The 12,781-nt window shown below is 35.1% G+C and overlaps 2 protein-coding genes across 2 annotated transcripts in view; both read left to right on the top strand.

Annotated features, from left to right (window-relative positions):
• Window positions 1-11,120, top strand: part of LOC140745927 (zinc finger X-chromosomal protein-like) — a 28,824-nt gene extending 17,704 nt beyond the window's left edge. The window contains exon 7 of the mRNA XM_073077889.1: window positions 10,848-11,120. The gene's annotated coding sequence lies outside the window, so the exon portion shown is untranslated. The remainder of the gene's footprint in view (window positions 1-10,847) is intronic.
• The window catches only part of LOC140745924 (uncharacterized), a 65,056-nt gene continuing 53,872 nt past the window's right edge, over window positions 1,598-12,781 (top strand). Inside the window, exon 1 of the mRNA XM_073077886.1 lies at window positions 1,598-1,933. Coding sequence (XP_072933987.1) covers window positions 1,738-1,933 — 196 coding nt within the window. The 5' untranslated portion in view covers window positions 1,598-1,737. The remainder of the gene's footprint in view (window positions 1,934-12,781) is intronic.

The raw sequence follows: 12,781 nt of genomic DNA, 5'->3' as shown, positions 1-12,781 counted from the left end.
GCCGTTCGTATAATTGATTTAACTTTATATTTAAATTCTCAGCTGTGTAACTGAACTTTCGGAAGAGGTGACGTCATACTAGGCGCTATGACAATTCGGCCCGTTTTGGCGGAAAATTTAAATGGTTGCATAAATATGCAAAATAAACCAATATAACGGTTATTTTTTGTTGAAATATTTTTTTTTATAATATAGGAGTAGCAGACGAGCATACAGTCCACCTGATGGTAAGTGGCTAGTGCCGCCCATGGACATCTGTAATCAACCCCAGATAGGATTAGATATTCCCACCTAAGGTCGGCCACAGATGCGCCGCTACCCCTGAGGAATAACCTGGAACGCCTCGGAAAATTCTGTCTCCATTACCACACCCTTTAAACCGGAACACAGCATCGCCTAACACTGCTGTTATTAGGTAGAAATAGGTGTGGCGGTGGTGCCGCCGAAGTCGAACCACAATGGGTTCTACCACCTTCTGTGGTTACCCACCAAATATTTATATTTTGGGGTATAACAGACTGCAAGCAATAATATGAAATACTTTTTGAAAAATTATCAACTAGCCTATTATGATAGAGTGGCTCTCATGATAAAATCTTGAGAAATCGCCCTAAACTTATACTCAACGCGAGAATTATTATAAAAAACTGACTGATTAAAAATATAGTCTATGTCCCAAGATTTAGACGAGTCCAAACTTCCAAAGACACCGTCTAGCGTCGATAAACATTACCCTCTGCAAGGTAAAATATGACAATGAAAAGAAACGAAATATATCTGTATATATTTCAAATTTTATTTTTGCACATAATCTCATATTAAACAATCTTCATTACGTACATATATTAAAATATCTACAACGAAAGATCTTAAATTTTTTGCGAATTAATCGATTTGATTACTGGTTTTATCCGCGATTTTACCAAGTGATGTGTCAAAGGATTTCCCGAGCTGTATATTTTATCCTCTTCATTTTATTTTTATGTCTCGTTGCTCGAATATCGTAACCTCGTTCAAGTTGAGAATTCAGTGAAATATTCCATAAAATTAACGCCAAATATGGATAAGGATTACGCGTAATCACGATAATTATGCCATCGAAGATTGTGCTATTGTATTGTAACCAGATTGTTTGTCAAGGCCACCTCTTTTCTCATTCGAAAATACCTAAATTTGATAACGTCCAAGTTCGTACGTACATATATCGACGGTTCGTAATCGCGTCTTATTAATTTATGTGTCATGTGATACTATTTATACACTTTATTATACAGTTTGAAGTGGCCAATTGCGCTGTCCGACATTTTGTTAACGCACTAACTCGTTTCGTTCTCGTCTCGTGTTTACATATTAATTTAACTCTAAACATTACATCGATAATTATGTTTGAATTATATTGAAATATCGTTTGCGGCATAAGTTGTGCCATTTAAATAATAACGTCTAAATGGTCCGGCTCCGTGCATCACGTACCCACCGTATCCTATATATTGCATGCATCTTATTTATTTATTAGCGCGAGGAAGATATCGCAACGAACTCACACCTATACGTTTCCCCGCCGACTCGGGCGGCCATGTTCGTCCGCTCGCTCGCCGACCGCCAGTTTCACGCGGGCATTCAGACGCGCGGGCCGCGTCCCGCTCGCGAACCAACTGAACACGCACGTATACGCACTTGCTAAACAACCCCCGGTACGATTCAAAAAATTACCATTATTTTTTTTATTTTTTAACAATGGTCCGCACGAAGGACGCGGACGGCATCAAAAGCAACACGATAATAACCGAGGTGCAGAAGAGGCCGTGCCTCTTCGACACGAACCACTCGAACTACGGGGACAGGGCGGAGAAGATGCGGTGCTGGGAGGAAGTGTGCGAGATAGTGGTGCCGGGCTGGAGCGCGCTCGGGACCGTCGAGATGGTAGCCGCCGGTACGTTGACGCTATGTTGCCTATTTGCGGATGTCGGCGCGCCGCTGCGGCCGCGTGCGGCCGTTCGCCGCTCCACAACCGGTCGGATTGCAATTGTCGCGTTCGACTTGCGTGCTCTTTGTTCGAACGGTCGCGGTCGCTCCGATGCTTTCGAAATTATGTACCTAGCTCGTAACGTTCGCGTTTCGACGGGACACGTTTATTTTGCGTATTGTGAAAAATTCAACGCCGCCATTTTGTTGCGGAAAATTTGTTAAAAAAAATGTTAGTCAATTTACTGGAGCCGGTTTGCGGTTTTCAGGAGACGCGGCAACGATGATAAGGGAGGGAGGGGCTCTACACGACTTGTTCATCGTTATTTTAAATTTAGAACAATTTTAAAGCACAATTAAATTTGATACGAACAAAAAATGCTTCCAAATTTAAAAGATTAAGACGCCATCCGTTATGCTGAGTCTGATTATAATTTGTGTCGAGTTACGAACGTTAATAATCTAGCGATAACGTCGCGTAGGTACATCATACATATTATGACAATATGGTGGTGACAAGTACATGGGTACTGTGAAATAGTAGGTAGCTTTATCGGTACGAAATAAACAATGCACCGACTATATTTAAACATTTGTCAGAAAAAAAATGTCTATGGATTGCACGAGCCTCGATTATTACATCATCCGGATGATATTTCAATGGCTTTGCATAATATTATTGTTATGTTACTCCTCAAAAGTATGTATTCTAAAATGTTCATCGTATATTCAATGTAATTATAAACTTATACGAATATAATACCGCCATATTTGCAACCATGTAAATTCCCTTGTGCATAAAACAATATTGAATTCGCGGAATTCATAAAACTGAGTCGTATGATGTGAAGTTGTCGTATTTTATTCATTTAAGAAAAATGGTTTTAACACGTCTTTCTATCGATAATCGAAATGTTATAGATTTGAACTTCTTGTTTCGATTTTAATTATCTTTACAAAATTACAATTATTTTTATAAAAAAAAAAAACTTAATAATATTAACTTATTTTTCTTGTCCTAAGTAGAGTCACCGATTATGATGTTTTTTTTTTGTATCTATGACGTCACCTGAAGCTTAGGTACAGCTAACCCCGTAGGTGGCTACACTTACAACGTTAACTAAATCGAGATTTTTAGGGTTCCGTACCGAAAGGGTAAAAACGGAACCCTATTACTAAGACTCCGCTGTTTGCCCGACTCTCACAGGGCTCTACTTCTTGACCCGTATTTTTTAGTCATATTTGATTTTTTATTTTTCACAGAAACATACAATCCCAAAATTCATTTATTACTTAATATTCGTGTGTTTAACAACAAAATAATAGATATGTTATTTATAACATATTTTTTGGATGAATAATTACCTACAATTATTGTTATGCGCCTGACAACCGCAAGAATGACGCGCTGGGCGGAATATTTACGCAACACTAGAACAAACTTATTTGCATGCACCATCTAAATTATGTTCGAAATTCTGAGGAGAAATACCGATCCTAGCGAATGTTTAATTAATAATACATTATCGTTATCTTTGAAAGGTGAAACACTCTGTGGTTAGACTCTACATCGTCACTACACCTATTTCTGCCTAATAACAGCAGTGTTAAGCGCTGCTGTGTTCTGGTTTGAAGGGTGTAGTAAGAGAGATATTTTCCGAAGTGTTCCAGCTTAGTCGTCAGGGATAGCGGCGCATCTGTGGCCAAGTTCAAGCAGAAAACGAATCTTATCTGGGGTCGATTACAGATGTCCTTGGGTGGCAGTAGATATTTACTATCAGGTGGACAGCATTCTCGTCTGCTTCTCCTACATTATATAAAAATATAAAGATGACATTTTTCTTTGTTTATTATTGCTACTGAAAGATCGAATACTCAAACTGATTGATACTGAAAATACTGATTTGAATGATTCCCCCTAGCATTAATAAGGTTTATATTTTAATTTAGACAAAATACATTTTCAGACTAAAGTATTGATATTTCTCAAGCAGGACAAAAATTGCGCTACAGTGCTGATTTATTTGCTTGCGCTCACCATACTTACGTCTTATGAAATTCTTATTATTCCCTTATCATAGACTTTCGTTAGATTGATGAAGTATATTATTATAATATTGAGGTAGCAAGGCTACGAGCCTTAGCTCACGGTAAGTCGATACTGCCGCATAAACAAAAGGTTTTTACCTGAAGTCGATCACAAATACATTGTCACTCCTGAAACCTGAGATGAGAGAGAGATGAGGTCGCCTCATACGTAAGTCAGCCGGAATATACAGTATACACACTTCCATGGAAACGCTGAAATTTTATGGTAGAAATAAATTTGGCAGTGGTACTTCAGTGGACTCAGACTGACTCTACCATTCCATTTACTATTTTAAAGATATATTTTTCCGTTTACAATTGAAAGCATAATTTAAGGGAGTAAAACATATCGAGGCTTAGGGGAAGGGCAGCGTCTGTGAGCCAACTTTTTTTTTATAATATTTATTAAGAGTAGCAGACGAGCATGCAGTCCACCTGGTGGTAAGTGGCTACTGCCGCCCATGGACATCTGTAATCAACCTCAGATAGGATTAGATATTTCTATCTGAGGTCGGCCACAGATGCGCCGCTACCCCTGAAGACTAAGCTGGAACGCCTCGGAAGTCTGTCTCCCTTACCACACCCTTCAAACCGGAACACAGCAGCGCCTAACACTGCTGTTATTAGGTAGAAATAGGTGTGGCGGTGGTGCCGCCGGAGTCGAACCACAAAGGGTTCTACCACGTTCAGAACCAACTACAGTTTATTATACAAATACGTACCATGAAATTGAAATTAATGAATTTAAATTAATACTAGCAATGAACTATCACAAGTTTTATCTTTCTTCTATTACTATTAAGTAGGTACATGATAAAACCATAATTTACTTTAGTAGGTGCGCACTTCACCGTTTGATAAATAAATTTCATAAAGATTAAAAAATTGCCTACACGTTTCTTAAAAAAGATTATTTTAAGGGCAAATTCATACATCAAAACTATACGTGTTCTTGCTTTATAACAGCAGTGTAACGTAACTATGTTCTAGTTCGTAGAATGTGGGAAGGGAAAGACATTAAAAGGCATTCTAACTTAGTCCACAAGTGGTCCATAGAAGGTAGGATACGATTTCCTAGTTCTGACACAATCCGTTAGGGGCGCTGATTGGAATTTGTATGGGCAAATACGTAAACAAATACCAAAACAGTCATATTTGTCAAAACGTAAAAACTCATGGTAAGGGTACAGCAGGGCTACACAACTTATAGGCAGAAATAGGGGGTGGTGCTTCCGGAGTCGAACTAAGCGCTCTAACAGCTTAAAACGTTAGTTTTAGCTGATTTCCATCCGATCAAGTAACCATTTATAGTCCGCGCCAAACTGCTAGTCCGCTCTGAAGTTGTTGCGCACAACTACAAGCATATATTCCGTAGCAACGTAAGGGCATACTAACGCAGCTATGTACCCGCGGGCGAGAGCGGGTAGCGGACGTGCTTGGAGGGGTTCCGCTGTCTTCTTCTCGCTAATATCTACAATTTCTATATTCAGAGCGGACTAGCGGCTTGGCGCGGACTATACCATGATAATGGCCTCATCAATCCATCATTGTGCCACATTGTTATTATATCCTTCATTTGTTCGTATGTAAACAAGAAAATACATTCAATAACATAATAATTATGGTCATTTTTAATTATCACTCGAATTGTTTAAATAATGACTTTTGACGAAGTGTCTAATCACGTAATTACTAAAACGTTTTCAACTTAATATTCAAGGTTGAAATATGTATACATAATTATTATAAAAAAAAATAGGCTGCTTTTTGCTTTTTGAGGAGCTTGTTTTCGAAAATCTGTTATTAAATTAAATTGAAGTGTGTGTCTGTAAAGATAACGGTCTTTACACGGAATTTTATCGAGCATAGACAAGTTTTTTTAAATTTTATGTCATAAATGGTATCTATGCGTAAAGATACACTCTGAGAGGAGAGCCTTACAAGTGTATATAATAAATATTGTATATTACATTATTATCTGTCTGTCTGTCATTTTCAGATCTGTATTCATAATAATTACAATAGATTTTTTTTTAAAAACGATTAAAGACCCTAAAATATAACTAAATACAATTAACACTAAAATTTAAGAAATAAAATAAATAAGCTAAATCAAATACATTACTTAAATATATTTGTAACTGGCAAAAGGCTTATTAGTAAGGTCTTTTTGTGAATTCTTGAGAAATAAAAACATTTTAGAGAAAATTTACGAATAAATAGCTAATACTGCGTAATTTACATAATAAATAATTATTTCAAATATTTTAGGGACATTTTAGCACGGAGACGTGGCAAAACTTTTTTACGCAACTATTTCAATTCTCAAGACTGGGTACATTTTCTTGTTAGGAGTGAGTAATCTTTACTAATCTATGGTTTTTACAGGAAATTTTATCGAGCATAGACAAGTTTTTTTTTTATTTTATGTCATAAGTGGTAACTATGCGTAAAAATACAGTCTGAGAGGAGAGACTTACAAGTGTAGATAACAAATGTTGTATTTTACATTATTATCTGTCTGTGTCATTTTCAGATCTGTATGATAATTACAATATTTTTTTAAAAACAATTAAACACTCTAAAATAAAACTAAATACAATTAACACTAAAATTTAATAAATAAAATAAATAAGCTAAATCAAATACATTAGTTAAATATGTTTGTAACTGGAAGTATGACTTACGTAACATTCCTTAACAATCATAAAATTTTATAATTTTAAAATAAATAAATTTTATTTTTTATAATAATAGCATAGATAAGTAAAGATACTTCGCCGCCTTGAAATTGAATGAAGCCAAACGGCTTATTAGTAAGTTTTTTTTTTAATTCTTGACAAATAAAAACATTTTTAGAGTAAATTTACGAATAAATAACTAATACTGCGTAATCTACATAATAAATAAATAATTATTTCAAGTATTTTAGGGACATTTTAGCACGGAGACGTGTCAAAACTTTTTACGCAACTATTTCAATTCTCAAAACTGGTTACATTTTCTTGTTAGGAGTGAGTAATCTTTACTAATCTATGAATAATAGTAACTTTTTATTATTATACTTGTCGATGAACTAAGTAAAACTACGATACTTTTTAATTTCTTTCTAGAATCTGTCTCAAAAGAATATGTCGCCATTTTGATTGCAGTTCCAAAGCTCTTTCGCTCCATTTCTTCACAATTAGATATTAAAGAAGTCAATGAATAAAACCTAAGAGCATTCGGAAGACATTAGTCTTCAGTACTTATACTTGTTAGATCAATGATTTTTATGTAATTATTGTCATTATGGATTACGTAAGCCTAATGCGGGTGGGGTCTTTTATGCGCTTATTTTTGATGTAATTTTGGGGAAGAAAGGGGTCGTCCAATAGTATCTTTGTTATTACTGATTTTATTTGCAAATTTTTATAGTTTCAAATTTAAATATTAAAGTAAGAGTATTAATAAATTTAAATATTAAAGTAGAGTTTTGCTTACTTTCAGTGACATTAAAGTTAAATGTAAAATTACTTACATTCTGATTATATCATATTTTGGTGTATAGAGTATAGGGACGAGGTTACTCTTAGTTACACTAAAATTAAAAATTACTAATTAATTAATTAATTAATCGTTATTACGTATACATACACAACTTTAGTAATTTTTAACTATTTCTGGACGCAAAAATTTCATACAATAGGTATGCGCCTTCTATATTAAGATTTTTTTTATATTCTACGATGTTTATCTCCAATATAAATATTACTCACACACTCACACAAAGACAATGACACTTCGCAAATTAAAACAATGTTTTTCAATGTCATAAATACAGATAAAATATGTCGTTCGTAATTATATTTTACAGACTCTAAAATCACTTTGTATGTGACTGCTGCGACATGAATACACATATTACTGCCTTATTTAAGCATAGATTAGTAAAGATACTTCGCCGCCGTGAAATTGAATGAAGCCCCAAAAGGCTTATTTTAGTAAGTTCTTTTTTTGAATTCTTGACAAATAAAAACATTTTTAGAGAATATTGACGAATAAATAACTATTTACGTAATAATTTCGTAATTTACGTAATAAATAAATAATTATTTCAAATATTTTAGGGACATTTTAGCACGGAGACGTGGCAAAACTTTTTTTCGCAACTATTTCATTTCTCCAAACTGGGTACATTTTCTTGTTAGGAGTGAGTAATCTTTACTAATCTATGTATTTAAGTAGCAAAGTAGCATGCAGTCCACCTGACGGTAAGCTCTCACTGATGTCTATGGACATCTGTAACCAATTTTATTATGTAACGGATACTCACGATATGCGTTTTTAATTTTTTTTTTGTTCTTTTTTTTACTAAAATAAATGATATATAAAAAGTCTCAATTTCGCGATAATTTTAGTCTAAAATCATACGAGTATATCTGTAACCAAGTCCAAATAGAAAAGGGCTTCTACCAGAAACCGATGAAATACATTTCCATTATTGCCATTTTTGGAGACTGAGGTACTGTACTGGTTCTACTTCCTTTAAATTTGAGTATTTTACTCCGCAACAGTAGGTAGTAATGCTTTTGTGACCGGGTTCAATTATTTAGCTTAGTAGTGAGAATATCCATCCACACTTTAATGTTAGCCCAGGTCTTAGATGACAAACAGACCTGAGTTATAAAGTGCATATCACTGATATTGCAAATTGAGTAATAAAATTAATAACTCTTTTTTTTTTAAGTTGTTTAAAAAACCTACGTACTTGAGAACTCTTAAAATTATTAAAGGTGTCTGTCTACCAAACCCATAGATTAGTAAAGATACTTCGCCGCTTTGAAATTGAATGAAGCCACAAATGGCTTATTTTAGTAAGTTCTTTTTTTGAATCCTTCACAAATAAAATCATTTTTAGGGAAAAATTACGAATAAATAACTAATTTACGTAATAATTACGGAATTTACGTAATAAATAATTATTTCAAATATTTTAGGGACATTTTAACACGGAGACGTGGCAAAACTTAAAAAAGTTTCAACGCAACTATTTCAATTCTCAAAACTGGGCACATTTTCTTGTTAGGCGTGAGTAATCTTTACTAATCTATGACCAAACCACACTTGGCCAGGATGGAGATACGTAGACATTCTGAGGCCTAAGCCCAGCACTGAGACTATAATATGATTGGTACGAATTTACGTCATATGTTGCAATGCAAAATTGAAGACTGTAGACTGACCATAACTATTATTTTCAAAAAAAATTATCTCTATCTGAATTAAGGCTGAAATATTTCAATACCTACTTGATAACCTTGTTACCTGTATTCAGGCATTGGAAAATTTTCAGTGTTTTAAAAAATGGTGGCCTTTTTGTCGCGTTGGTAAGAACAATGTTATGTAACGTTGTTAAAATGACATCTAACTGTTCTGATCTGGTGTTACGGTGATCCCACGTGGTAGTGTTTTACCACTCTGATATGCGAAGGGTTTCGGATTCGATTTCTAGGTAAAAAAATAATTTTAAGGTAGTTGGGAAGGTAACATCGGAGTAAAACCATATGAATGATATTGCAGGCTAACTTAACTATGTTTTTAAAAATTGGCAATCTCATACAAATTTTCTTAGCGTGGTGTATTATTTTGCAAATAAAAAAAATAGCCTACACTTAGAATCGTACGGATTTAACGCAACTCTCCGATATGGGGTCTTTATGTGACTTGGTACCAGAGAGAATCAGTATGAATGTAGAACCATACAAATGATGAACCCTACAAATGTAGAATTTTTTTAAGGTGGTAGAACCCTTTGTGGTTCGACTCCGGCGGCACCACCGCCACACCTATTTCTACCTAATAACAGCAGTGTTAGGCGCTGCTGTGTTCCGGTTTGAAGGGTGTGGTAAGGGAGGCAGACTTTTCCGAGGCGTTCCAGCTTAGTCCTCAGGTAGCGGCGCATCTGTGGCCGACTTCACTTAGGAATATCTAATCCTATCTGGGGTTGATTACAGATGTCCATGGGCGGCAGTAGCCACTTACCATCAGGTGGACTGCATGCTCGTCTGCTACTCCTATATTATAAAAATAAAAAACTACAAATGTAGCAAAAATTATCATCTTTGTATAAGTCAACGGTACCCACACTCAATCTTTGTATGAGTAAACACACGTATTTAGCGCTTTAATTATCTCCGTACATTTCAATTCGTGTTATTTGCTCTTAAACACAATGTATTCGACCACAACTTTATTACCAGAAGGATAATGCGTCATCAGTTATTATCAAAAATGCTTTGTAAAAACTAGCTTTCCTTCCGCGGCAACGCTCGTGTGTGTTGGCGTTTGATTCGTCAACCTATTTGATACTCAACTCCATTTAAAATATCTTTTTAGATACAAAAATGTTACCATTTTAAGTAACCTTAGTGCAAGATGGCGCATACTTAGTACTAAAAGGTCAAATTGTGCCAATTAAACATTAAAACAAAATGTAACCATAATTGGAATAATGTAGCTATAGCTACTTAGCTACTTATCATTTGACTCATAATATTGGAATAACAAAACTTGTCTATGACTCGCTAAAGGCGGGAAATTATTCGAACATCGCATGCGTTTTCATTTGCCTAATAAAATCCGCGCTCGACAAAAAACTGACCGAGCGTTATAATATTATGACGACGCCGCGTCAACTCGAACTACATACCACCTTTCCTTAACGCTACAAGATTTCTATTAAATGCTATACATTACTCGTTTTACACTACACTGAGTTGTTAAGTATAGTAACTATCTATCAATGTATACAGGTACAGTGGAAAGAACAAGTTGAATTATCGCGAAGGAATGCAGTGATACTCAGCACGGTGCGGCGTTCGTGACTCAATCGACGCAAGGGGCCGGCCCGCACCCGTTTATTCGCCTACACCGACTTACACTGATATACTAATATTGTATTATACATTACAAGTTTACATCTATGTTCACTGAGTGCGCTTTAAGGCAACAAGCAATGTAATGCGTCACTTAAAAAGGTCGCGTTCGTAATCTTATCGAATCCGACCGTCTAGTTTCATACGAATACAAATCTCTCGTTGAAATGATATATTATCGTGTTACTTGGGAGTCAGTGTTTTAAAATACTATTTGTTTTTACGATTAACGTTTTATGTTTTATTTTGAGACTATTGCCCTTTCTGTGCCTTATTTTTTGTTTTTTTTTGATAAAATTACTTTAAATTTAATAAGTATTTAGTTAATAAGAAATACATTATGCTTAGTTTCTTTAACATGAATAATGCGTATTACAATGTAATAAATATTGATTACATCGTAAAGGAAAATATTGTAAGGAAACTAATTGGTAACAGAGATCTTTTATACGAAGCGGTTCAAGCGATTTAACTAAGCCCTCCGGGGTAGCAACGTATACAAAAAATAATGTCAAAGGTGCCAAATGTCTACTTATTCGCACTTAACCAGTATAAACGCTTTCTACACTTACATCCCCATACTAGGATTCCCTGTGTCTAAATCTAAATTCATCATTTAGATATCTGTCTGGCCGGGGATCGAACCCGGGACCCTTTGCGCGTCAGACCGGTATGGTGGCCGCTTATAATTATGAGAGTAAAGAAGAGGAGAATGGGACAGCCTGTGAATTATCTAATCTATGAAAATCAAATATAAATGTACTAAATCCATCAACTGTGCACTCTATATTTGTCCAGTGTGATGAGTTATTACGTCTTACTCTTGGTTCTACTCTTACTGACCTTAAAGATACGTGTCCAGGACCGCCCATGCATTGCCACCGTTTGGACGATGGTAGAGCCTATATGGTTTAATAGACAGTACCACCGCCACATCTATTTTTAAGGTGAAGCAGTTCTTTGTTTCGTTCTTTCGGTGGAAAGTTGTGGATGCCGATTGAATTGCATATGACAATCATTTTAGACTACAGGAGTGATAACGCGATAATAATCTGCGTGAGGTAGAATCCCTGTTCTGTATGGTGTCTGCTACCTATGTCCTTAAGCGGCAGTGAATACTCAGCACTAACATCAGGACTGCTTGCTCGTTTATTACCCCAGTCATAGATTAGTAAAGATACTTCGCCGGCTTGAAATTGAATGAAGCCACAAATGGCTTATTTTAGTAAGTTCTTTTTTTGAATCCTTGACAAATAAAAACATTTTTAGACAAAATTTACGAATAAATAACTAATTTACGTAATAATTACGTAATTTACGTAATACATAAATAATTATTTTAAATATTTTAGGGACATTTTTGCACGGAGACGTGGCAAAACTTTTTTACGCAACTATTTCAATTCTCAAAACGGGGTACATTTTCTTGTTAGGAGTGAGTAATCTTTACTAATCTATGAGTCCAGTATAAAAAATGTATAGGTCTACGTAAGACAACTATGTATATTATAACTAGCTGACCAGGCAAACGTTGTGTTGCCATATAAATAAAAAAATGTTAAGGGTATAAAAAATGCTTATAAAAAATGTTAACCATTATCACTTAGGGTACGAAAAATAGATAGTAGCGGATTCTAAGACCTACTGAATATACATATAAAATTTGGTGCAAATAGGTAAAGCCGTTTCGGAGGTGTACGGTAACTAACACTGTGACACGAGAACTTTATAAAATATAAATACATTTTAAAAAATTGCAAGTGTCTATTTATTGCGGTTCAAGAGATAGAGCTCTGTGACAGCGGAGGCTT

This window comes from Epargyreus clarus, unplaced genomic scaffold (assembly GCF_041222505.1).
Source record: "Epargyreus clarus isolate Ecla_fem2 unplaced genomic scaffold, WU_Ecla_fem_2.2 ptg000011l, whole genome shotgun sequence".
Taxonomy (NCBI): Eukaryota; Metazoa; Arthropoda; class Insecta; order Lepidoptera; family Hesperiidae; genus Epargyreus; species Epargyreus clarus.
This window is presented reverse-complemented; position numbering and strand designations above follow the sequence as displayed.